Consider the following 23,773-nt stretch of genomic DNA (forward strand, 5'->3'; position numbering starts at 1 on the left):
ACCGCCGCCAATTGCCGGTCGAGCGGCAACGGCCCGATTTCCCGGGTACACGGCGTGGGGAGGGTGGGGTGGGGTCAACGCCGTGCGCTCCGTCCGTCGCGGCGATACAGCTTGTGCTTGCTTGCATCTGCTTCCAACTGCACACCCCCCCCCCCACACACACACCATGCCCGCGCCGCTGTTCACCGCTGAGATCGCGCTGCCCGCGCAAACGACGCTCGGGGAGGGTAGGTCGCGTCGCGGCCGCGCGCGCGCGAGTGACGCTCACACGCCCAGGTATCTGCTGGGACCCGCGCACGCAGCTCGTGCACTGGGTCGACATTGACGAGTCGGACATCCACTCGTGGGTGTTGTCGTCGCTGGGCTGGGCTGACTCGCGCGCAGGTACGACCCCGTGACCAAGCTGCACGGCGTGGCGCACTACCCCGAGACCAAGTTCATCGGCACCATCTCCCCGCGCGGAGAAGCAGGCCCGGGGGTGAGTAACCCGCGCGCGTGCTAGCGCTGACCCCAGCTCGTCGCGGCGTTCGACACGCGCGTGGTCATTGTCAACCCGCCCCCGCCGAGCACAGCCGGCCTCGCCAGCCGCGTAGACGACAAGGCTGTCGCCGAGCTCGCGGCGCCCCTCCAGCCCGACCTGGTCGCCAAGGGCCTCGTGCGGTTCAACGACGGCGCGAGCGACCCCCGCGGACGGTTCGTCGTCGGGTCTTGTGCTGTTGATGAGCAGGGTAACGTTGGCGAGCTTTGGAGGTGGGTGTGGCGCGGTCGGGGGGTTTGGGGAAGAGGGGGAAGAGGCAGCTGCTGACGAGGGCAGCATCGCCCCCGACGGCACGCAGAAGAAGATCCTCGACGGTATCGGTTGCTCGAACGGTATCGACTGGAGCCTGGACTCGAAGCTCATGTGTACGTATTGGCACCCCTCCGTGGGCACGCTCGCTCGCGCGCTGACGCGCGCTCGCGCCCGTGCAGACTACATCGACTCCAACATCCCCGAGATCCACGTGTTCGACTACGACGTCGACACGGGGCTCATCTCCAACCGGCGCGTGTTCGCCACTGCGCCCCCTGACGCTGGCGACGGCGCGCCCACAAAGGGCGTGTTTGACGGGCTGGTCGTCGACGGCGTCGGCAACGTGTGGAGCGCGCGCTGGGCCGACTCGCGCGTTGTCGCCTACTCGCCCGACGGCGAGCTGCTGCTCCACATCCGTACCCCCGGCGCCAAGAGCCCCACGATCCCCGCGTTCGGCGGCAAGGACCTCACGACGGTCTATGTCGCCACGGCGAGCGCCAACCTTGCGGGCGAGGGCGAGATCCAGGCCCAGTGGCCTGCGTCCGGGGACGTCTTCAAGATCGAGGCTGGCGAGGGGACGCCGCTGGGTGCTGCCCTCGGCAAGGCCTGGAAGGGACGCGTTCGCCACGCCTTCGGCGGTTAGATCGGGGTTGTAAGAAGTTAGAATGCACAAGGGAATGTGGTCGGAGCCGTCCGACGAGACCGGACCAAAGTTGGAGCAGTCGCCGCCACCTAGGCGTCGATTGCGCAGTATTGAGCAACTCGCACGCTGACGCGCGCTCGTCGCCCCCTCACTGTCTCATGAATCCATACAGCACAAACAACGAAGAAACCAGAATCGAAATGCACATGAAGTGGAACCGCGACCATGCCTAGATCCACTGAGCCTTGTCCCACGACGGGTCTGCGGGATCAGCATTGTTTGCCACACACAAACGGCAGTCCCACTCACCCTGCAGGAAGGCACACAGCACCTTGCTGCCAGTCTGGAGCAGCGGGTGGCCAGCGACAATCTCGAGGAAACGCTGCAGGCCCTCGCGGCGCTGCTCAATGACGTCGTCGGTGAAGCGGTTCGTGAAGACCTGGCGAGTGAGCGGGTTGACACAAAGCAATACACAACCGTCGCTACTCACCTTGCCGGGAAGAGGGGGGATGTTGACACGCGTGCTTTCCCTCTCGAGGATGTCACGGAACGCCTCAAAGTCAGAGTATCGCCGGCGCACAATCGAGTGCTGGACCTTGAACGCGGGGATGTTGGTCTGATCGTCAGCTCTCTGCCGACGTCACTTGTCCTCACCATGCACACAAGCTCGTAATCCGTGTACATCTTCCTTCCCACGCCTGTAGTGTTAGCTCTGTCGCTTCCAGGCCCACTCACCATGCGTCAGGGGATTCCGCACCTCGATCTCGAGGAAGGACTCCGGCACCGCGTACATCTCGTCGAACTGCAGTGAACGATGAGTACTCTGCTCCGGAAACTGGCGCACGACTCACTGTCTGAGGACGGCCAGCGAGGCGAGCCATGTCGGAGAAGGTGATGCGCTGCGACGAGTCGACGCGGGCAAACGGCGAGTGGGTGGCATCGGCTGCGGCGTCAGTCCGTGTCGGCGGGGTTGCCCGTGACATACGAGATGGTGTGTGGGCTGGGACCTGGGGCGCAAAGGAGGACTGAACTGCTGCAGAAGTGTTAGTGCGATGCTTGGCAGGTGCACGGGTGCCAGGCCATCTGGTTGTTTGGCCCTGTGTTGGATGGGGGAGGAAGGTGGGGAGGTTGGGGGATACCTACGTCCGCCCTGCTGCTGGTGGCTCATGATGTCTGGTGTTCTTGCGTGGGGTGGGTGGGATTGGGTATGCAGATGAAGTAGTTTGAGCCTGCGCTGCTGCTGCTGCTGCTGCTGCTGTTTAATACAACTGCAACGCGTAAATGGAGTCAAGTGATGACCAAAAAGTGGAGGGTGAAGATGAGGATGAGGATGGGGTGTGTGTGGTCGAAGAGGCCAAGAGCCGACGACGCTCTAGGCGGTCTGGGCGGCGGCGGAGTGACAAGTGGGTGTGGGTGGGGTGGGTGGAAGCGGCGGTGGTGCTACGGCCGCGTTGAATTGAAATGGGCAGTGGGGGCTAATGTCCGCCTAATAAGAATTATACTCCCGTCCCCTATGTAATGTCCCCCTAATCTGAATTAGACCCAAACGACGCGTCTGTGACTTGTTGATTAGGTTCAGGTTTCTAAATGGGCAAGCTGCGCGCCGCCTGCGCCGTGCGGTGCCCACACGACAACCGACCGCCGCCGCCTTCCCTGAGTTGAAACCCGCCTACCAACCCAGTGCGCGCACATGTGTTTCGTGTGACATTAGGGGGAGGCGTATTCTGCGGGTAAGGTCCCATGTTCCCCGTCTGGCAGGCAGCAAGCAAGTGGGAGTGGGACTCGTCTGGCCCGCAACAACAATCCCTCTCCTTGACTCTTGACACTTCATCCACTCCACTTCTCAAAGAGCATAGCATCCTTCAAGACTTATCAGTCATGGTGGACGCGGCGAGGCCCACTTCAGCAGATAGGAGCCCAAAGAGCCCAAAGCAAGGCGGCACCACACCATTCCAGTCTGGCAAGAATGAGAATGCCGTGCCCACAAACCTCATCACATATAAGGGTGAGTGCGCGATACCATTGCGCCTTGGTGCATATGGGCGCGTGTGATTGATTGATCATGCCCCCCTCGCTTGGTGCATGACTGGCGCCGGCGCTCTGTTCGCAACCACGATCATGGTACAACAGGCTAACTCCATACAGGGAGGCGCATCCCTGCACGCATAGACCCAGATGCCGTGAGTTTCATGGCCCATGCGCGCTCGACCGATGGAGATGGGCTGGCGGCGCGCGGGGCTTGCGTACTGCAACAAGTCTAGTGTCACGTCGCACGTCGGCACGCACCAGCACCAGCTTGCAGCTCGGTCGGAGACGCACAAACACATGCCACTGCCTTGGCTTGCCAACCGACTACATATCCGACACTAACACTCTCTCCAGAGCATCTTGCGTGTCGTCGAGATCATGGCTTCGAGCTTTGGTGCGCCAGAGCACCACATCACTCTCGCCCTTCGTGACGAGAGCGACAACCTCGTCACCCAGAGCAACATTGCTGCCAAGGTGCAGAGCAAGGAGACGCTCAAGTGAGTTCCGGTCGACATTGGGTAGGCCTAGGGGGCTGACGGCTAGGCTCGTTGCTGCTCCTGTGACCGAGGCTCTCGCCGTGGTCGCTTCCCTGCATGCGGCGAGAGGCAAGATGGAGGATGCCAAGGACACCGTTGTACTCCCCAACAACGCCGAGGTGCTTCCTGCCAAGCTCGCCCTCTTCAACCTCCAAAAGTTCATCAAGGAGGATGACTTTGCAGTCGAGTTCATGCTCAAAGGCGGCGTAAAAATCCTGGTCGACCTTATCGAGAAGGACGACCAGACGGGACTCACAGGAAACAGCTTGGCCGTGGGTTTCAGCTGCCTAGTTTGGCGCTAACCGTTACCAGTACGCTCTCCAAGGCATCCGCGGCATCATGGAATACGAGACGGGTTGGGCAGACTTCTCCGACAAGTTTATTGACCGCGTGATTTACGTCCTCGCGTCATCCAGTGCTCCGAATATTGTCCGACCTGCGACCGTGATTGTTCGCAAGCTGGTCATCGCGTCGCCAAAAACACACGGTTCGCACAAGGGCAAGGCCAAGGCCCGCGAGTCCGACGCAGTCAACGTGTATGGCTTTGACCGCATCTACACTCGTATCAACGAGGTCGACTACCAGGACGGACATGCGGGTCCCGCTGCGGAAAGAATCTTTAGGCCGATCGTCAAGCGTCTTGAGGGAACCCGGGATCTTGAAGTTGTCGCTCAAAGGTAAGCGATACCCGCAGCTAAGACATGGGCTGACAGATCAGTCTCGCGCTTATCAATGCGTGCCTGCGGACAGCTCAACAAGAAGGCAGCAAGCGTTACTCTGATCTCATCAATGTGATCGAGACGCTGGGAACGCGTAAATATGTTGGGGTAGGTTCGAGACCTTTGGCTAGAGCGGACCTGACACCTGCAGCGCCTTATCCCAACGAGCTCCAACAACATTGTTGAGCCCCGCATTCTCGACTTCCAGACCCGCTACGCAAACGTTCTTCGTTACCACTCATTACGACCGGTTCGTCCGCAGACCAACTCGACACATGAGCGATTCCTGAGTGACATCTGGATCGCTGGACGGTTGGATGTTGAAGACACTGGTGGCTTGGCATCGCCTCGTCCTAGTATGGCCGACTACCACTCGACAGGGCCTCGCACCTGGGAGGGCTGGCGACGAATGGGACTGTCAATCGACTACGTGGAGGACACTGATCCTCTGGTGGAGACGGAGCTGTTCCGTTCCGTCGGCGAGCTGGGCCTTGAGTGCTTGGTGAGTGTGTGAGGATGGGCATGGCTGACTGGCAGCACTACTACGCCACACACGAGGACAACTTTCACAGCGTTGTGCTGGAACAGCTGGCACGTCCAGCTGAGCGCCGGTGTCCCCTTGGCAAGGCCAGCGCCGAGTGTGTCAAAGTGCTCTACGAGCACTACAAGATCTCGCAATCCGCTCAGCGTGGAGCTTCGCACTTCCAGCCTTTCATGCTCAACTTCCCGCGCGTGCACTCGCTTGTTCTCAAGTTCTTCCTCCGCATGTGGCAGGACTCGGAGTCAAGACTGGACGACTTTGAGCGACTGAGCTACCTTGTGCGCAGCCAAGTGCGCGTGTCATTGGCCGACGAGCACACCAAGAGTTGGATCAACCTTGAGCATGACTTCCTGGGCGCCGAGTATCGCAATATTCGCGATCGGCAGATGGAGATGATCGACAAGGAGGACGGCATTCTCGAGCGACCAGCCATGGCGGCGTTGCGCGAGAAGGCCAATCGCGAGGCGTACGATGTTTTGGCAGAGCAGAGGTGAGCTGAGCAGCCGATCCGAAGGAGCACACAGCTGAACGACGACAGGGTCATGTGCATGCAACAGGGAAGCTGGTTCAACGCTGCAAATGTGCTCACCCCTGGTATCGAGTCTACAACTCGAGCGACACTGGCGCGGCCCTTGCGGTTTGTGCGACTCTCTCCCAACCGGAGGTTGCTGGCATGGGGAGAGTTCACCGAGCGCACTGCACACACCCCAACGTTTGAGAGCCTGAAGGAGAACAGTGAGTGCGGAGAACGTCGACAAAGTGAGCGTACTAACTCGAGCAGTCGACCTCGCCAATGTTACTTCAGTCAAGGTGCAGACCGGCTGCGCCGTGACTGCACGTTCACCGGATATTGTCTCTAAGCTCAGCTTCTCCCTCATGTCCGGCAACGAGGTCAGCCTGCTCGACGTCGACGCCGTGCACGCCGCTCAGTTTGCCGAGTGGACCGACGGTATCCGTGTTCTCAAGGCCGAGGCGGGCATGTCGACCAAGGAGTCGTCCAACTATGTTCACATCTTGACCGAGCTTGCGCTCAAGGTCCGCATGCTTGATATTTCTGGTGACGGGATCGAGATCCCTCAGAAGGTGTCGTTTGGTCCTGCGCCTCGCAGCACGGACTTTTGGTTTGCGAGCTAGCCTCACATCTTTCTTTGATCTATCGTATAATGCATGTATTGTTACAAGGTGTTGTTACCCGGGGCATTGTCCATCCGTCGAGCGTGGGCACTGCCAATCCGTCCCATGCGTCCCCATCTGCGTTACTCCTCCTCCATTGTCTCCTCCTCGTGGTACCGGTCGTCCGACTCGGGCGTGTGGGTGCCGATACTGCGGTCCATATTACGCATGAGGCGCAGATCGTCGCTGTCGTACTCTGTGCTCTGGTCGTGGTCGGCATCGCGGTCCTCGAGGCTAGCATCGAGGTCTACCTCGCCGCCCTCTTGCTCGCCGAGCTCGGGACTAGGCGGGATGGGGGACGGCGGCTCGGCGTTGCGGTCCTCCTGCCTGTGGTCGTGGTCACTGGGTGTAGGAGACTGAGGCGTCAGCTTTTCCACGTACATCCGCCACCAAACGCACCGGGGCCGCCTCCATCTCCATCTGGGTCAGCCGCCGCCCGAAGGGCAACAGAAAACGGTGTCCGAACGCGTTGATCGCGTGCTTCTCGTCGTCCAGCGCGGCCTCTTCGTCCGACAGGTCGGCTGCGTCCTTGCCCAGCGCTACGCCCACAGGACGCTTCCCTCTAAGAGCGCGGCGCGCGGCGCGGCCCACAGCGGCCGAGGTATCGGCGGCGGAAGAGGAGGAGGAGGAGGGGGAGGAAGGAGAGGTCAAGGTCGAGGTTGACGGCGCCGATCTGCGCAGACTCGCGTGCACCCTTTCCCGCGCGCGTAGGGGGTACGGGTAGAACGCGTACAACGTGTCCCTGCGCGCCTGCGGTAGTGGGGGGTAGTTTGTGCTTCCTAGCATGTGGTGTGGGCGATGTGGAGACGGATCGAGCGTTTGTTGTTGTCGTTGTCGTCCATCTGCACGGAAATTGGTCCCGCTCGTCGAGATGGTGGCCACCGATGGATGCGGACAACCAACTCTATGACATCAGTCTCAGACGATATCTCGAACCACTTTAGTACTCCCATCTCACCTCTTCGTGCTCAGCACACGACACCAGCATGGCCGACCACATCCTCGGCCTGCTCTTCGTCACGTCGTCGGCGAGCGAGCGGCACATCTTCCGGTATCCGCCCGACCCGACGTCGCCGCTCGACCGGCTCTCGCAGCCCATCTACCCGCAGGCGACGTACACTGCGCGGGACACGACGGTCGACACAAAGTCGCAGCGGTCGCTGTTCCCCCGGCACCGGGGCGACGCGAGCCGGGGCAGCATGAGCGCGTCTCGGCCGCACACGTTATGGTCGAGCGCGCACTCGCGCGGCTCGCGGCTGCGCGGCAGCAGTAACGGCAGCATCGGGCCCTCGGCGGGTGGCTCGATCCACTCCCACGTCACCGAGTACGGCTCAGAAGCAGTCCACTCGGGGGACAGCTCGAGCTCGGACGACAGCGAAGACGGGCTGTTTGCCCGGCGAACCGCCGCGCCCCGCACACCGGCAACGTCGAACAGACGCTTCTCGAGCGAGACGGACGGATCGCGGCACGGCGGCGCAGGCAGCTTACTCAAGCCCATGACAGAGATTCCCGTGCGGCGGGACTCGCACGGCGATAGCGAGGGCGCGCGCCCGAGCGTGCGGCGGAAGAGGACAAAGGACGACTTTATCGAGGCACAGTACAACTATGCGCTGGGGTACCCGCTCGAGTTTTTGGCCGATCTGCTCACGCCGAACCGGACAGAGTGTAATCGCCGCTTCGAGGTCGGTATCGACGACCTCGTGTTCCTCGGGCATCCGGTCAGCGTCAACGCCGACGGGCAGTGGGGGTATCCTTCCGACGAGAGCCCGGACCGCAGCGGCGGCGACGACGAGGCGCGGCGCGTGTCGCGCGGCCGGAGGATGGAGCACGCCGACGGGTCGTTACGCCCCGTCGCGGAGCAGCCCGAGACGCCGGTGAAGCGTGCTGGTGCACTGGGGCTGCTCGGCGCGAATGGAGAGCCGGTGGAGACGCCAGCCATCGTGGCCGACCGCGGAAGGGCGACGACAATCGACCGCTTCCACCTCGTGCTTATCCTCGACAAGCCTGATCCGAAGCCTGAAACGGACACGGATGATTCGAATGATGTCTTCAACGAGGCGTACCGCGAGATTGCGTTCAAGTGGACTGCGGCCGCGTTCGCGCTCCAGGTGAAGGATAATTGGGTGGGGCGGGAGACTAGAAAGATTGCGAATCTCCGCGAGAAGGCGATTCTGGATGGTGCGTACAGTCGGAGGGATGGGGCTGACGCCAGGTATCCCTGTTATGGAGTGTCTCCGCGAGGTTATTGAAGTGTCGGATCTTGGAAGGTCGCTGCACGAGCTGTTTAGCGCGCTGCATAGGATCAAGCACAAGCCGCTCAACTCGCTCTTCTCGCACCTGTCGACGACGCTGACAGTGACTGTCGGCACGATACCCGTCACGATTGTTGTGCCCCCGCGGTCGACGGATACAGACGCTGTGCGCGCCGCGCAGGAGGACGACGAGGATTCGGCGTCGAGCGACTCGGACTCGGACGACGGGTTTGCGGGTCTCGTGATCGGCCCCGATGGCTCGCTGATCGCCAAGCAGCCCGAGCTGCGTGTCGAGCCATGGCAGACGCTGCTCATTCTCGACCAGGACGACGCGGACAGCCGCGACGTCGTACCCCGCCGCGGGTCGAAATCACAGCTCGCAGAGGACGAGCTCATCAACGCGCTCCTGTCGGCGTGCGACGTGTCCAAGCCGCTCCATGAGATTGCGCACTCGCTGAGGTTTGACCTCGACGGGATTGTGATTCCCCTCGCGCGTGAACTTGTGCAAAACAAGCGCGCGATCCTCATCGACGTGATTAACATCCGGTTACGGACGATCCTGATGCCGACGAGCGTCAAGGACCATGAGTGGGTTTGTGGGGAGACAACAAGTGCTGACGACGACAGGCGCACCCTCACGCAGCACAGCGTGCGTTGGTCGGTGGCATTCCCGACCCTTGGCCCCTTGATCCCCTTCATCGCCATGCTGTCGTCAACGCCGGTGCCTTTCCGCGACATGCTGCCGCCAGAAGCACAGGCAGACGTCTCCAAACGCGAGGTGTATATCCAGGCAATCACCTGGCTGCTCCGCAACGACCTGGTGCTGCAGTCGCACGTTCGCGCGCGGGTGGTCGCTTCGCCAGTGGTCAAGGAGGCAGCGTGGAGACGGCTGTGGCACCGCCGGCGCAAGCGCTGGCTGCGGGAGAAGGTGCGCACGGTCAGTATGACCTCCAACACATCAAACTGGAGCAACACGTCGTCGGGAGTTCTGCCCGGCGCGTCGCCCGTGAGCGACAAGAACGGGCCAGGAAGCGACAACTTCGCGGCAAGGGTCCCCCGCCCGGCAGGCAGCATCGATCGGACGTACGAGCGCGCGCTCGAGTTTACGCGCACGCTCTCGCTCGACCCGTCGTACCTCGACTCTGACAGCGATCTCGAGTTTGACTCGGACGTCGATGCCGACGGGGACGGCGGCGACGGCGACCGGAATGAGTGCGCCGAGGGGCAGACGGTGCAGTTCAGTCTCAAGGAGAATGAGCCGTCGCGCGTGCCCAAGTTCCACGAGTCGTTCATCTTCAACCCTGCGCGCGCGCAGAAGGACGAGGCGAGATGGCTGCGTGTCATTCGGCGCACGACGACGGACGCGGTGCTGCAGTCAAGATTTGATCTGTAAGTGGGTGTAGCGAGCATAGCTGACCCTCCCCAGCTGCGTGCAGTACCTCGACGGCGTGGCGACGTTCGAGGAGGTCATGTACCGCACCGGGCTGAGCCGGCGCGAGGTGGACAGAATCGCCTATGTGTACCGGGATCATGTGAGTGGGCTTGTTGCTATGCACTACTAACCGCCACACAGCTGGTGCTGTCGATCCACCCATAGGAGAGAGACCGAGCGAGTCAATATTGTACCACACTGCCCGATGCATTTCCAACGACGCGACCGGCGATAGTCGCGCGTATCGTATCTCCTCTGACGCCATAGCGGGGGTCCGCTGAGTCGAGTGAGAGTGCAGCGCGGGGTGGTCCAAGCGTATGCAAGCGGTCGGCCAAGCCAGTCCAAGCGGGCACACATGCGTGCAGAGGATAAAAGCTGGTGCGGTGGGTGCGACAAGCAAGCTGACAACTGCACAACTCACCCCCCTTGGTTGCTTGCCGTCGCGTATAAACTCGACATCTGACCTCTTTCCAGGCACCCCGCCGAGTCGTTCGGAAAAGCCCGAAAAACATTGCGACGGTTTGCATTCCCGCTTGCCGCTGGTGGAGATTATTTACTCGAAAAGACGGAGGGAGCCTCAAGCGAGGGCAAGCGAGATCCAAGTACATCTGCTGCTCCACGGCCGGGTCTTGCATCGATCTCGACGAGACACACACTCTCTCGAGCGCATCGCATCGCATCGAGAGCGGCACTGCATTTGCAGTGACACAAGGCGAAGTACAGCAAGCACGAGCGAGTACTTGAGTGCTCGAGCCAATCCATCCACCAACCAACAACCCATCACACGACCCCCGCAATGTCCGACGCAGACAGCGAGAAGGGCCGCGTGCCGCACCCCGAGGAAGACCTCAGCCGCAAGGTCTACCCGGCGGGCTTTGTCGGCACAGCGTACCGCACGATGGACTTTCTCGTCGAGCACGGCGTCGAGGAGCGCGGCATCCAGCCGCGGCCCGAGGATGTGGGTGGTGTCGGGGAGGGGGTTGACGAGCGGCGCTGACACCGACTACAGGACCGCGAGAAGCTCACGACGTGGTCTTATATCCAGCAGTATGTCTTCTGGTCGGCGCTCAACACGAACATTTTGTCGGTGAGTGGCCGGGGGGTGGGGCCGGGAGCGAGCGGAGAGAGGCCGAGGCGAGCTCACACGCGCCAGTTCTCCGAGGGCATGCTCGGCCCGTCCCTCTTCGGGCTCGACTTCAAGACGACCGTCCTCGTCGTCGTGCTGTTCAACATCGTCATGTGTGCCCCGCCTGCGTGGCTCGCGACCAACGGCCCGCGCACGGGCATGCGCCAGATGGTGCAGGCGCGCTACGGGATGGGCTTTGTGCCCGCCATGGTCATCTCGTTGGCCAACTGCATGACCCTGCTCGGGTACTTGAGCCTGACGACGATTCTCGGCGGGCAGTGCCTTTCGCTCGCGAGCGACTCGAGCATGAGCTGGACGGTTGGCATTGTGGTGGTTGCCTTGATTGGTGTCTTCGTGAGTGGACAGTTGTGTGACGACGAAGAGGAGAGCCCAACCTAACACCGCCAGCTCTCGTTCATCGGCCTCCGCGCCCTCCACTACCTCTCCCTCACGTCCCTCCCCGTCGTGTTCCTCCTCTACGTCGTCCTCCTCGGCGTCACCGGCTCCAAGCTCCACCTCGTCAACAGCGAGGTCGCCAAGGCCGCGACAAAGGTCACGGCGTCGGGCGTGCTCGGGTTCGGCGCGAGCCAGGTCGGCTTCTCGGTGTCGTATGCTGGTATTGCGAGCGACTTTGTGAGTACGAGCGGAGCGAAGCGACGCGCGGGGTTGTGAGCTGGCCAGCTGCCCCGGTTGGAGCTCGCCACGCCGCCCCCATACGGTCGTAGCCACACCTGCTGACCCCCTGTTCCCCCCAGACAACCCTCCTCCCACCCAAGACCCCCCGCCTGCCCCTCTTCCTCGCCGTCTACGCTGGCCTCTTCTTCCCCATTGTCCTCATCCAGCTCTTCGGCGCGGCCCTCATGCTCGTCGCGTACAACATTCCCCGCTGGGAGGCTGCCGCCGGCGTCGCGGCCCCCAACCTCCTGTTCACCGTCACGGGCGAGAGCCACGCCGCGCGCTTCGTCATGGTCCTCTTCTCGCTCAGTGTGGTCGCCAACGTCGCGCCCACCATCTACTCGTGCGGCCTCAGCGGCCAGGTCGTGCTCCCCTTCCTCACCCGCGTGCCGCGCTACTTCCTCGCCATTCTCGTGATCGCTATCGTGCTCCCCGTGGCCATCATCGGCTCGACCCACTTCGTCGACGTGCTCTCCAACTTCCTCGCAGTTCTCGGCTACTGGACAGCCCTGTACCTCCCTCCGGCTATCCTCGAGCCGCTCCTCTTCCGCAACCCCGTCAACACGACGACGTTCCCAGTTGAGATTTGGAACAAAATCGGCAAGCTTCCGATTGGCCTCGCCTTCATTGCCAGCTCGTGTGCCGTGAGTTGTTGTATTCCGACGTTTCAGCGTTCAGCGTGACTGACGGGTATAGGGAATCCCCCTTGCGGCTGCTGGAATGTCGCAGACGTGGTGGAATGGCTGGATTGCGCGCAAGATTCCGGGCGGAGAGTGAGTTGCATCAGAGTTTAGCGCGGCACAGGCGGCAGAGTCTCCGGAACACGAGCCCCTGTTGTGAAGACGGGCGGCTCGTGACTCGGCGCGGTTGTGTTGTGTTTGTCGCGCGGTTGCGGTTGTGCTGACAACATCTCCTCTAGTGGCGACCTCGGCTTTGAGCTGACCTTTGCCGTCGTGACCCTCGTGTTTGTTCCCCTCCGATACCTCGAGCGCAAGTACACTGGCAGGTAATTGATACAGGCGTTTATAATGCACTATGGATCTTGAGTGATCAGGGTAGAGCAGCGCGCTGGAACAGGCGCCTGTTTGGTTGTTGCAATGTCGGTGACTACAATAGCCCCTTGCGCGGCTGGTTGTGCCAACCCTCTTTGGAGAGTTGACATGCCGCGGCTGTAGTTGAAACTTGAGCCTCGTGGTGGTGCCTAAGTGACCCGGCACATACTTGGCTGGCCGTACCCCCCTTTCCTGTCTACTCTGACGGCAGCGAGACTGACTGCCCCCCCCTCTCTCCCTGAAGAATCTGGCTTTCTATCTCCCACGCCTCATAGCCGCCCGCTGCTTTACCCCGTGCCGTGCCTCCTCCTGCCTCTCTCCGCAGGCAGTTGTATGCAGCTCTCCTCAATTTCAAACTCATTCTCTCCCGTCTTTGCTCGTCGTCAGCAGCCAAGCTGTCGCCATCGGGGGCACCAAGTGCCTCGTTGCGGCGCAGGCGCAGGGTGTGCACTGGCGGGCGCCGGGGCACGCCGCTCGCTCCCTCTCGGCGTAGTGCAGTAGGTCTGCGTCGCTCGTCGTGGAGCAAACGCAAAGATAGAGTTGGTTGTGCTGCCAGTTAAGCCATCCCCACTGTGTGCCCATTGACTCCTCCCTGGGCAATCTCTAATCCAGGCCCAGTTGTCGCTCAGGTTGCGTCCTGGCGGGTATGGCGCTAGTGGATTTTCTGGGACACTTGAACGCAAATCCACGCAGAGCAAGGTGGGCGGCGATCTGGCAAGTCTGCACTAGCTGCTCTCTGTCGCCATGGCGATTCTTTCCGACGTCAGAGACAGAAGAAAAAAAAAAACACACAAAAGTTGTGGAGCGCAGCGGGCAGCTCACTCGTGCATGGCTGCCCACGTTTCTGACGGCGCTGGTGCCGCTGTTGCTTGCCAGAATGCGGGGAGAGTGGTTGTTTTGAATGGGGCTTAAGGGTCAGCCCACGACGCGCGCGGGGGGCTCGGCGCACGCCCGGCCCAGCGGCCTGTCCAGCTCAGCTGATAGACTGCCGAGGCGCCGAGCCTTGACTCTCCTGCGCCGGCTGCGTGCCTGAGCCGCATGTCGCTGCGTCTTGTTCTCACGATCCATCCGCTGCCGCCGCCGCAGTGTTGTGCTCCGTTACGACTACTCCGCTGCGATGCACGCACGCACACGGAATGGTGCTCGGTTTGCGGTACCGAGGCATGCTGCAGACCAACAATGACCTGGCAATGTTTGATCGCGTGTATGTCATGTGCGGCGTCCGGCGCGGGGAGTTTGCTGTTGGCCTGCCTGCTGTGCTGCTGCTGCCTCTTGACCGACCGAGGTTGATGCTCCCCGATGTGTGTAGCTGCAGTCAGCTGCTCGTCGCAGGCTGATAACGCCAGTGTAAATGCCACCCTTAAAGTGAACCCTTAAGGATAAGTAACTCGTTCTCCCACACTGCCCACGGCGCACCGACGACACTGTACCCCCCCCCCCCCACTCTGGCCTTTCCGACGGCCCGCTGCACCTCGGCCGGCCATCTACAACTGCACGCTCACTGCTGCTGCTACTGCTGCTCTCACCTCTCCTTCCAACATTTGCAGCAATACAACTCGCCCCCCTATCTCCAACTTCCCACACTCGTTCTCAACACCCCCTTGCTCTCCCCTCACCTCCCAATGGCGTCGAGCATGACCTCGTCACCCCCGAGCTCCACCAGCTCACTCTCATCATCAGCAGAACACGCAGACCACGACCACCACCACATTGACAGCCCGATCGAAAGCCCTTCCCACATCATCACAGAGCTCGCACCCTGCCCGGATAACGAGGCGGGCGGACTCCGTCTCCGTCTCTCCACCGCCGTGGCCGACGCGACCATTGACGCGACACCAGGCAAGGCTCAGGACAGCCCAAGGAACAAGGAGACCTCCACCAACAACAGCGCCGTCGCCGCCGCCGTCGCTGGTCACCACACGAAGACAAAGCACAAGTCCAAGCCAAAGTCGAGCAGGCTCAAGAGTCCGATCCTGGATGCGCTCAAACTCCCACCCCTCAGCGAGATCTCGATCCCGCGCCCAGTTCAGATCAAGTGAGTTGCCCGCTGCCATTGTAGACGCCGCCGACCAGGGCCGTGCATAACACGGCGTACAATCGTCGGGTTACCCGGCATCGAAGGCAGGCAGAAGGAAGGCACAACGCACAACAACTGACAACACCCATAGGTTTGCACCATTGCACATTCCTCCCCACCGTCGCCTGCAGACCGCGGCCGTAGCAACCTTTGCGTTGCTTCTCCCCATCACGCTCATCCTCTACCTCTTTGCATTGTGAGTGCGACGACCCAGCCGCGCTTATCATGTGGCACACTGGGCCTAGCCCTCCACAACCCTCGCGACCGCGTACGTATCCGCACGTCAGCTAACATATGTCACAGGTCATTCCCGTGCACATGGCCAGTCCTCGTTCCATACACCATCTGGGCGCTCTACATCGACAAGGCACACATACACGGCGGCCGTCCAAAGGAATGGGCACGCCGTCTTTCCCTGTGGAAGTTCTTTGCCCGTGAGTATCGAGTCTTGGCCGCCGCTTGCCAGATGGCGTATCTGACACTGCACAGAATACTACCCTTGCAGGTGAGTTGCGCAATCGAGATACGGCGGTGGTCCTTGTGCGGATACAGCGTGCCGCATCCGACCCGCGACATTGTGTCGTGCTTGGCTGTGGGGCCAGCCGCGGCTATGGATTTAGTGCGACAGTAGCTAACCGTTGGTGTTCTTGCAGCATCGTCAAGGTGAGTACTTGCCGGTTGGTGGGCACAGCGACTTCAGCTGACATCACCACAGGAAGCAGACCTCCCCGCAGACAAGCGCTATGTCTTTGGCTACCACCCTCACGGCATCATCGGCATGTGCGTGTGGCGAGACGATGTATCAGCTGGATATGCGTGCTGACCATGCAGGGGTGCCATTGCAACGTTTGGAACGGAGGCCACAGGCTTCTCGGACAACTACCCGGGCATCCGCCCCAACCTCCTGACACTTGGTACGTGCGCCGCCGCCACGGCCGACCTTCGGCGGCCGGTTGGGCTAACCAGCCCGCAGAGAGCAACTTCAGCATCCCCGTCTATCGCGAGATCCTCATGTTCCAGGGCATCAGCTCGGTGTCGCGCCGTTCATGCCACAACATTCTGTCCAAGGGCGCCGGCAGTGCAATTGCGATTGTCGTGGGCGGCGCCGCAGAGTCGCTCTCCGCCCACCCCGGCACCCACGACCTGACCCTCAAGAGACGGTTCGGTTTCATCAAGGTGGCTATCCGCGAGGGTGCCAACCTGGTCCCTGTGTTCTCCTTCGGCGAAAATGACGTGAGTGGGGTGGGTGTGGATAAGACCAGTGCTGACTGTTTCTCAGATTTACGAACAACTGTTAGTTGCGAAGTCCGTGGTAAGAGACCCAACTAACATTGCAGTGCCAACGAGAAGGGCTCGACTGTGTTCAAGCTCCAGAAGCAGTTCCAGCGAGTCTTCGGCTTCACGCTCCCTCTGTTCCACGGCCGTGGTATCTTCAACTACAACTACGGTCTCATGGTAGGTGGCCATCCACGCGTAGTACCACCTGCTGACACCTCAGCCATACCGCCACCCCATCGTCTCCGTCATCGGCCGGCCCGTTGACGTAGAGCAGTGTGACGACCCATCACCCGAAATGGTGCAGAAAGTCCACCAGCAATACATTGATGAACTTGTCCGGTGGGTGACTTGGTCTCGACTGTCCTACCCGCGCTAACACCACTGCAGCATTTGGGAGAAGTATAAGGACATCTACGCAAAGCACCGCACCCGCGAGCTCACCCTTGTGGAATAGAAAGAACATTGGTCGTTGTCGTCGTTGTGTCGTGTCCTACTATTAGATTTATGTGGTCCCTGTTTGTTCATGAACTAGATGCATTCGGAGTGTGTACTTTAGTGTGGGGGTGGGGGCTGCTAAGCTGCTGCTCGGCGACGGCGTTGTCGTCGGCGGCGCTGAAGGGGTTGTTTGGTTCGGGGTGAGTCGAGGGGTCATGGCGGCCACGTGGTGGATGAGACGGGCCCTTGGCCTCCACTCAGGCACAGGACGCCTCTTACTTTTTCCGACGACTGTCGTCAGTGTGTGCGCGCACGACGACGACAACGACAACTCGACCTGTTATCGCATATCTCATCGGCAAGATGAACAAGGCAGTGGGTAGCTGGAGTTTGTATCTTGACACAGCTGACACGACGCACAGGTGTACGTCCCACCAGAAGAGCAGGACGAGGTGGACCTCGGCTGGATGCGCGAGGCGCTGGTCATGGTGAGTCGAGTCGCGCGACCGCCGAAGGCGGGCGTGGACGACGAGGCAATGCTCCCAGAGACAAGCTGACGCCTGCGTGATTCTCCTCGTCTCTCAACTACACGACTGCTCACCCCGTGCCCCTGCCACCGTATGTCCCCCGACCCGACCCGGCCGCGACTCGCGCTCCGCGCTCGCCGCTCGCCCCGCCCACAGGCCGAAGAAGCCCTCGACAACGACGAAGTGCCCGTCGGCTGCGTGTTCGTGAAGCACGGCCGCGCAATTGCGCGTGCGCGGAATCGGACAAACGAGTGGAGAAATGTGAGTAGCCGCGAGGCGCGGAGCGCCGAGTCGAGCCTGAGCCCCCCGCTGGGGTTTGGGCGTCGGCGGGCGAGGGCGTGGTTCGCGACCTTCGCCGTCGTACACCTGCGCCCATGATCGCCGCGAAGGCGTCGTTACTTCTCTCCCCACGCCCGCTCGCTCGCTGACGCTCGCTCGCTCACTAGGCCACCCTCCACGCCGAGCTCGAAGCAATCGACCACCTGCTGCCCTTCAACCCTGCCCCGCTGTCGGAAATCACGCTCTACGTGACCGTCGAGCCGTGCGTCATGTGCGCCAGCGCGCTGCGGCAGATCGGCATCGGGCGCGTGGTGTACGGGTGCGGCAACGACCGCTTCGGGGGGTGCGGGAGCGTGCTCGACGTGAGCACCTCCGACCTGCTCGACACGCACAAGGCGTACGACGCCGTCGGGGGGTACTATCGCGAGGAGGCGATCATGTTGTTGCGCAGGTTTTACATGAGCGAGAACCAGAACGCGCCCAACCCCAAGAAGAAGAGCACGCGCGTGCTCAAGACGGACATTCCTCCGCCGCCTAGCGCGGGGACGACGCCGGGCAGCTCGCGCCCGCCCAGCGCGGCGCCTGGCCGCGAGGACGAGGAGGAGGGGGCCGCGACCGTGGTGCCGCAGGCTGTTGGACGGCAGGGGCTGCCGATCGGATCGACGCTCGCGTCGACGCCGCGCGGGATGACGCCCGCGCCATGAGGCACAGCTGTGCCATGACGATGCATTGTATAGTATTGGGGTTGCGTCAAGCGCATCAGGCGTGGCGTATATTATACATGTTGAGCAACATTTGCTACAGCTGCTATCCGCGGGTCTTCCGCTGCTCGTCGCTCCTCGTCGTGCCTTTGTGGCCTCTACACACACCCTGCATGGTCAGTCCCTTCGGCTCAGTGGGTGAATGGATATGACACCTCTCAACAGTTTGCGATCCCGGCCCGTGCTTCCCCCGGAACCCAGCCAACGCGCTCGCAGGTTCGGGGGCGTGGCGGGCAAAAAGCCCACCAGCCACCCCCTGTCCGCAACAATCCTCGCCACATCACCCACTCCTTTGGGCGTGCGCTGATTCGCCGCACTGATATCCCTCGAGGGTTCCCCGCCCCGCCTTGAAGCTCACGGCGGGGAAGCAGGCCTCGAAACCCATGAGTTGACCAGGCATGACCCGTAGTAGGTCATCCCCAGCAGCTGTGGGCCAGGGCCTTTGCCACCTCTTCTCTGGGTCTCACAGAAGAGGGGTCTATATCCCGGCCTCCTTTTGTACGTCCGCCTTTTACCCCGCTGTGCTTCGACTCGCGCACAGCGGTGAAATTTAAAGACGCCCTGCACACGCGTCGACGGGTCTCCGGGTTTCGCACGGGCTCACACCTTTTACAATCGACATCATTGACAAAGGGACTTACCCAAGGGTTGAGTGGAGATGTAGTTTACAGGCGCCTCCTTGCTCACAAGGACTACACCGTCAGCAGTCGCTAGGAACAATCCACTCACGTTGGAGAACACCCAGTTGAACTCATCTGCAGTCCGCAGGAATTCAACCTAGCGAATCATCAGCAGTGTCCAAACTTCATCACATCAAACTTACCCGGTTTACGTGCTTCTCATCAAGCTTCGGAGCCCATCCTCCGATGTACATGAACCGCCGGTAGGGGACAATTTCCGGTCGTGATCGCATGTCCATGAGGTCCCGGATGTTTCCTTCGTCCACCGAGAGGGCATCGAGGGGTGCAATCGTCTTGGTCGGGGATGCACCACCGCTGCGAAGTAAACGGCCGCCTTCGCCCACAACCGACTTGCACAGCTCGATCAGGGCATCAAAGCTAGTGCACTGCTTGACCCGTTCACGCCAGTCGATCCATGTGGCGCAAGCTCTGCGCCACTCCAAGTCTGGTGGAGTCATGGAGACGGCCAAGCCGCCGCTGTCGGTAGGTCGGTCGCCTGCGAGTCCGTCGAGATCCTCGTTGGCGAAAAGCAGTTCGGACAATACTGCGACGGTCGCACTTTTGTCTGGGCAACGCTGCTTCTTATCCCAAGACTCTGCGATGTAGAGAACGGTTAACGGCGTGATATACGCCGCCCAGTTTTCGACAGATCGGATCCTCTTCAGCACTTCTCGGACCTTGCCGGGCTCGCTCATCACCATCATGGGAGAGAACATGACAAGGCCGCCGTTGTACCAGATATCCCGCAGAGGCCAGTCGCCGACTGGGAGCTGGAGGTCCGGCCCTAGGCAGTAGAACTTGGTCGTGTTCGACTGCACGTACTTCTGCAGGGCTGTTGAGCTCAGAACCCGGGGCCAATGACCATTGAGGATAATGGTGACCTCAGGCGGGTCAGAAGTTGGTGGCAGGACGCCATTCTCGACGAGGGCCTTCTGAACCGTCTCGTACTCCCTGGTACCTGAGAGATTGGGGAGAATCGCAGAAGTCTTGCCCCGGAAGGACGACAGCACGGTATCGTTAAGCCCATAACTCTGGAGGATGGTCGTAGCATTCGCTGCCGACTGCTGCATCTGCGGGATGACCTCGAAATCGGGGTTGACCGGATTCGGCAGGGTCGGTAACGGCTTTCCAACCAGCGGCATTGCGACGATGATGAGTACGACACCCAGCTGGTCGATTTGGAAAGGACCCAGCATGGAGTCAATCGCGGCGTCCTCGGCGCGAGCCAAGATCAGCAAGTCGTGACCCTTGAGGAGCCCTGCCGGCCGCACTTCATCTCGCAGAACCAAGATCTGCTCGGCGTCAGCATCAGATACAGACTCGAGTTAGCACCTTTGCTCCCTTATTGTTGCTATCCTTGAGGACAGCAACACGAGCCTCCCAGGCGCGAGCGTTCTCGGGCGCCACCTGGACTTGGGCCCATTCTCGGACGAAAGCGCCCTGCCCAAGCGCCATGTCCAGACAGGCGTGGGCGTTCTCCGTCATGAAAGTGGACCTCGTCTTCACGTCGCTAATGTACCGCGAGAGCGAGAAGATGCCGCTGCTGTTTTGCGTCGAGCCTCTTGAGACTTTGAGCTCGTACGATTCCTTGCCAGTGCGACCAGCGAGAGCCACGCTGAGCTCGCCGAGCGGCTGTAACTGTGGTGCAGTACTTGTCGGTGGTCGCATTGCGGGAGGAGCCCCTGCTGTTGAAGGTGCCGGGTTGGCAGACGCTCCAGCTCCCCTGAGAACAAGGTCAGCCAGTAGCTAGGAAAATGCAAGCATCCGTTCACTTACGCAGCGGCCCTTCGCCTTGGGTCGCGTGTGGGGTCAACAGTCGCAGGGCGCCCCACCGGTGGTGGTCGTGTAGGTCGAGCAAATCCTGATGAAGAAGGCTGAGCCTGAGCCCACGGAGGGGAGCGGTTGCCATTGGGAGGCGCTGCCGCAGACTGTCCGTTGCTCCAGCCACTGGCACCGTCAACCCGCTGTTTTCCGACGGCTCCTGACACAGTTGACATCAGAGTGTTGCCTGCATAGAGCGGTGACAAGTTGCCCGAGATGGGGGACCTGTTGCTATACGGGTTGGTGGGAGGGCGAACGTCCCCGCGTTGCTGATCATAAGGAGAGCGGCCGCCTGCACGAGCGTCGTAGGGAGAGGCCCCGCCGCCTCGTGCGTCATGAGGGGAGCGTCCCCCAGCGAGAGGTGATATGCCTCCAGCTAGAGTGTTGACGGGCGACCTTGCTCCCTGCTGTCCGGGACCAGCCGCAGGCGCACCCCTTGGGACATAGTTTGAAGACGGCGGTTTAGCAGAGGCCGCTACCACCTGTGCGGCAGGCGTACTCTTCCATCTGACGCCTGATCCCGACAATGTCCCTGCGAGAGGGAAGGGTGGAGGCCCAGAAGGGGAGATGCCTGCTGAAGGTCCAGATGTGGCGGATGATGGTCCTGCGGACGACGGCCCGGCGGATGCTGTCCCCGAAGTCTTGGTGACCAGCTTTCCCAATCGCTTGAGTTGCGGATTGGCGCTAGTCGGGGTGTCCATCATCTGTATCCTCTTTGGCTGCACGTACTTTCCGCGTTGGCGCGGAGGGAGCGCTGGGGTAGGCTTGGTTTCCTCAGCGGGGGCACCGATCGGCTTTGGCGGAAGTCCAGCAGACGGAGGCACCGTCGCTGTCGAGCTGCTGGGGGCAGTGACAGCTGGGGCTGATCGGGTTTGGACTGGAGCAACATCTTTCTGTGGCGACGTCGCCGCGGGGGTCTCGTCGGGAGGCGGGGTGACGATCGCGTCTTTGGCGGGCAATGGGGGTACCGCATCCGGTGCGGCCATCTCCTCAGCGTCTGCCGGGGCATCTGTTGTAGAGACCGCCTCGGGGAGCTCCACTACCTTCGGCGCCGGGACCACCTCTTCATCCACGGCCATAGGCTCCTCAGCGGCAGGAGCTGGCTCCTCTGGAGCAGCCCCCTCCTCCGCCTTGACAGTGATGGCCTCGTCGATGTCAATCTCCGATTCGGTAGGCGATCTCCCTTCGGCGTTGCCAAAGTCGAACAGCGGCTTCTGGTCTCGCTGTTGCGCCGCGGCGGCCGGCGGAATGTACGGTGATTGTGCCGGTGATGGCATGCTCGGCGACGGCATAGCCGGTGAAGGTACCGCTGGTGATGGCGCAGTGCCAAAGATACCCGGATCCAGGACACCAAAGGAGGGCGACGCCGCAGGGGCGGAGGGCGGTATTGGCCCGTTCGAGGACACGGTCGACTTGGGCGTGGGAGGATCAACAGGCACAGACTTGGGTTCTGGCTTCTGTTTCTTGATTTTGCCCATCTTGGATACCTTGTCAGCACGCTCTGCTGCTCGACGAGCATGCTCGTCCTGTGATGGTGGTTCTGGCGAGCTATCGACGACAAGGCGACGTTTGGGGGCTGGTGGTGCCGGGACGGGGGCCTTTGGCTGGGAAGAGGATCGGGATCCAGCGTCCTGTGAGGAGCGCTCCTCGAACAGCGAGTCGAGCAACGCCGTTTCGGAAAGGTTCCTATGAGACGGGCCGGCCTGTGGCGAGGGGCCTGCCTCAGCCGACACGGGGAACGGGCCCGAGTAAGGAAGATCCTCTTCTGGCGGAGTCGATTGCTTCTTGGGCTTGACTGGCGCAGGGGGTCCCATGTCGCCGCGAGCCTTCTTCTTTGGCGGCTTCGGCGCATCGTCACTATCACTGCTGTCAATCTTCTTTCCCGCCGCCTTCGCGGCCTGTTTTCTGCGGAACTTCAAGAGCGATTTGTGGTTGATGTAGTAATCTGACATGCCCTTGGTGATCATGTCCTCGTTTCTTTCGGCTCTTCGACGTCTTCGGTAGGCTTCGTAGTCGCGTCTTGGCCGGCATTTAGCGAGCCACTCCTCTGCACGCATATCAGTTGTGCGCCCCGGTCCGTCACATACCGAGCAGAGCCTTGGGCGTCTCTAGGATCTCGTCAACCCGACCGGACAACGGCTCGTGGGTGCCTCTCATGAGGGGCCTGTCTGCGACAGCTTGCCAGAAACTGAGCGTCAGCATATGCGACCGTTACGAGGAACTCACTCATCGATGAATGGGATGCGGCCGTCCTCATCCTCGTTGAACGACGTCAGGGGCTCAACACTGCGTGTGTGTCAGTAACAACAGAAAGGGGCGAGGGGCGAGTGGGGCACGTACGTGTCTGATGTCGACTTGAGGTAGCCCTTCCACTGCGTCATGTTAGTTGAGCTGTGAGCTCACAAGGACGTACCATGACACCGTAGCGCTGGGGACAGTCAGCGATAAAGCCCGCGCAAGGAGGACAGCAGTCACTCACCCATCCTCGGTCGTCTCTAGGCTCGTCTTGCCACCACGCGTACTTGATGGCGTCTGCGGTGCCGGTGTGAGCAGCCATCCAGGCCAGGCGATGACCAGCGCGACTCACCGACTTCATACTCGACGTCGCCCTCGCCGTCGTCCTCTGTGACGTCCGACTCGGACTGGGTGGGGTCGTATGTGAACTGGCGCTTGGCTTTGCCCTTCGAGCTAGCCTTCGCGGTGCCCTTCGCGGTGCGCTTGGACGACGACGATGCCGCCGTGGCCGGCGCCTTGCCCTTCTTCAAGCGCGAGCTGCTCATGACGAGCGAAAGGGCCTAGCCATGGACCGCAGTAACGAGAGGAAAGCCGAGAGCGGAGGGGGGTTGTTTGTTGTTGCTGGCCCCTTATATGGGTGGGTGGATGGGTGGGTGGGACAAGTTTGGGTGAGTGGGTGGATGTGAAAGTGGGTGGATTGGGTCACACTGCTC

The 23,773-nt window shown here is 61.4% G+C and overlaps 8 protein-coding genes across 9 annotated transcripts; 5 read left to right on the top strand and 3 right to left on the bottom strand.

Annotated features, from left to right (window-relative positions):
- Positions 1 to 127: 127 nt before the first annotated feature.
- Rgn (Regucalcin) lies at positions 128 to 1,440 on the top strand. The gene is made up of 6 exons (XM_062775042.1): positions 128 to 227; positions 277 to 343; positions 385 to 478; positions 515 to 750; positions 815 to 903; positions 970 to 1,440. The coding sequence occupies exons 1-6, from the start codon at positions 167 to 169 to the stop codon at positions 1,431 to 1,433; spliced, it is 1,011 nt and encodes a 336-aa protein (XP_062631026.1). The 5' UTR covers positions 128 to 166; the 3' UTR covers positions 1,434 to 1,440.
- A 148-nt stretch (positions 1,441 to 1,588) lies between these two features.
- SNX3_1 (Sorting nexin-3) lies at positions 1,589 to 2,689 on the bottom strand. 2 transcript variants are annotated; one of them, XM_062775044.1, is made up of 8 exons: positions 2,577 to 2,689; positions 2,419 to 2,466; positions 2,285 to 2,376; positions 2,169 to 2,235; positions 2,088 to 2,131; positions 1,924 to 2,049; positions 1,743 to 1,872; positions 1,589 to 1,694 (listed from the first exon to the last, which is right to left on the bottom strand). In XM_062775044.1, exons 1-8 carry the CDS (start codon positions 2,599 to 2,601, stop codon positions 1,663 to 1,665), a joined length of 564 nt encoding a protein of 187 aa, XP_062631027.1. In that variant the 5' UTR covers positions 2,602 to 2,689; the 3' UTR covers positions 1,589 to 1,662. The 2 variants fall into 2 exon arrangements, with proteins under 2 accessions (XP_062631027.1, XP_062631028.1); XM_062775043.1 differs by having other exon boundaries at positions 2,169 to 2,256.
- Positions 2,690 to 3,230: 541 nt separating this feature from the next.
- On the top strand, positions 3,231 to 6,423 carry Elmo1 (Engulfment and cell motility protein 1). The gene is made up of 10 exons (XM_062775045.1): positions 3,231 to 3,438; positions 3,579 to 3,613; positions 3,816 to 3,958; positions 4,005 to 4,269; positions 4,310 to 4,674; positions 4,716 to 4,824; positions 4,868 to 5,218; positions 5,254 to 5,747; positions 5,796 to 5,992; positions 6,039 to 6,423. The coding sequence occupies exons 1-10, from the start codon at positions 3,312 to 3,314 to the stop codon at positions 6,389 to 6,391; spliced, it is 2,439 nt and encodes an 812-aa protein (XP_062631029.1). The 5' UTR covers positions 3,231 to 3,311; the 3' UTR covers positions 6,392 to 6,423.
- Positions 6,410 to 7,228, bottom strand: LOC62_06G008509 (uncharacterized protein). The gene is made up of 2 exons (XM_062775046.1): positions 6,830 to 7,228; positions 6,410 to 6,786 (listed from the first exon to the last, which is right to left on the bottom strand). The coding sequence occupies exons 1-2, from the start codon at positions 7,214 to 7,216 to the stop codon at positions 6,514 to 6,516; spliced, it is 660 nt and encodes a 219-aa protein (XP_062631030.1). The 5' UTR covers positions 7,217 to 7,228; the 3' UTR covers positions 6,410 to 6,513.
- A 188-nt stretch (positions 7,229 to 7,416) lies between these two features.
- On the top strand, positions 7,417 to 10,373 carry npr3 (Nitrogen permease regulator 3; the record flags this gene model as incomplete). Its single annotated transcript, XM_062775047.1, has 4 exons — positions 7,417 to 8,608; positions 8,643 to 10,071; positions 10,109 to 10,214; positions 10,256 to 10,373. The coding sequence occupies 4 exons, from the start codon at positions 7,417 to 7,419 to the stop codon at positions 10,277 to 10,279; spliced, it is 2,751 nt and encodes a 916-aa protein (XP_062631031.1). The 3' UTR covers positions 10,280 to 10,373.
- Positions 10,374 to 10,715: 342 nt separating this feature from the next.
- On the top strand, positions 10,716 to 12,975 carry FCY22 (Purine-cytosine permease FCY22). Its single transcript, XM_062775048.1, has 7 exons — positions 10,716 to 11,072; positions 11,124 to 11,201; positions 11,268 to 11,594; positions 11,649 to 11,873; positions 11,996 to 12,559; positions 12,612 to 12,688; positions 12,835 to 12,975. Exons 1-7 carry the CDS (start codon positions 10,911 to 10,913, stop codon positions 12,923 to 12,925), a joined length of 1,524 nt encoding a protein of 507 aa, XP_062631032.1. The 5' UTR covers positions 10,716 to 10,910; the 3' UTR covers positions 12,926 to 12,975.
- A 1,532-nt stretch (positions 12,976 to 14,507) lies between these two features.
- Positions 14,508 to 18,291, top strand: DGAT2B_1 (Diacylglycerol O-acyltransferase 2B). The gene is made up of 9 exons (XM_062775049.1): positions 14,508 to 15,002; positions 15,136 to 15,240; positions 15,348 to 15,478; positions 16,018 to 16,277; positions 16,324 to 16,337; positions 16,382 to 16,499; positions 17,180 to 17,245; positions 17,441 to 17,545; positions 17,731 to 18,291. Exons 1-9 carry the CDS (start codon positions 14,590 to 14,592, stop codon positions 18,265 to 18,267), a joined length of 1,749 nt encoding a protein of 582 aa, XP_062631033.1. The 5' UTR covers positions 14,508 to 14,589; the 3' UTR covers positions 18,268 to 18,291.
- A 36-nt stretch (positions 18,292 to 18,327) lies between these two features.
- Positions 18,328 to 23,729, bottom strand: LOC62_06G008513 (uncharacterized protein). The gene is made up of 12 exons (XM_062775050.1): positions 23,413 to 23,729; positions 23,305 to 23,357; positions 23,239 to 23,253; positions 23,166 to 23,197; positions 23,052 to 23,111; positions 22,913 to 23,013; positions 20,781 to 22,872; positions 20,337 to 20,727; positions 19,148 to 20,296; positions 19,054 to 19,101; positions 18,966 to 19,016; positions 18,328 to 18,433 (listed from the first exon to the last, which is right to left on the bottom strand). Exons 1-11 carry the CDS (start codon positions 23,603 to 23,605, stop codon positions 19,008 to 19,010), a joined length of 4,143 nt encoding a protein of 1,380 aa, XP_062631034.1. The 5' UTR covers positions 23,606 to 23,729; the 3' UTR covers positions 18,328 to 18,433; positions 18,966 to 19,007.
- Between the last annotated feature and the right edge of the window lie 44 nt (positions 23,730 to 23,773).

The sequence above is a fragment of the Vanrija pseudolonga genome, chromosome 6 (assembly GCF_020906515.1).
Source record: "Vanrija pseudolonga chromosome 6, complete sequence".
Classification (NCBI taxonomy): domain Eukaryota; kingdom Fungi; phylum Basidiomycota; class Tremellomycetes; order Trichosporonales; family Trichosporonaceae; genus Vanrija; species Vanrija pseudolonga.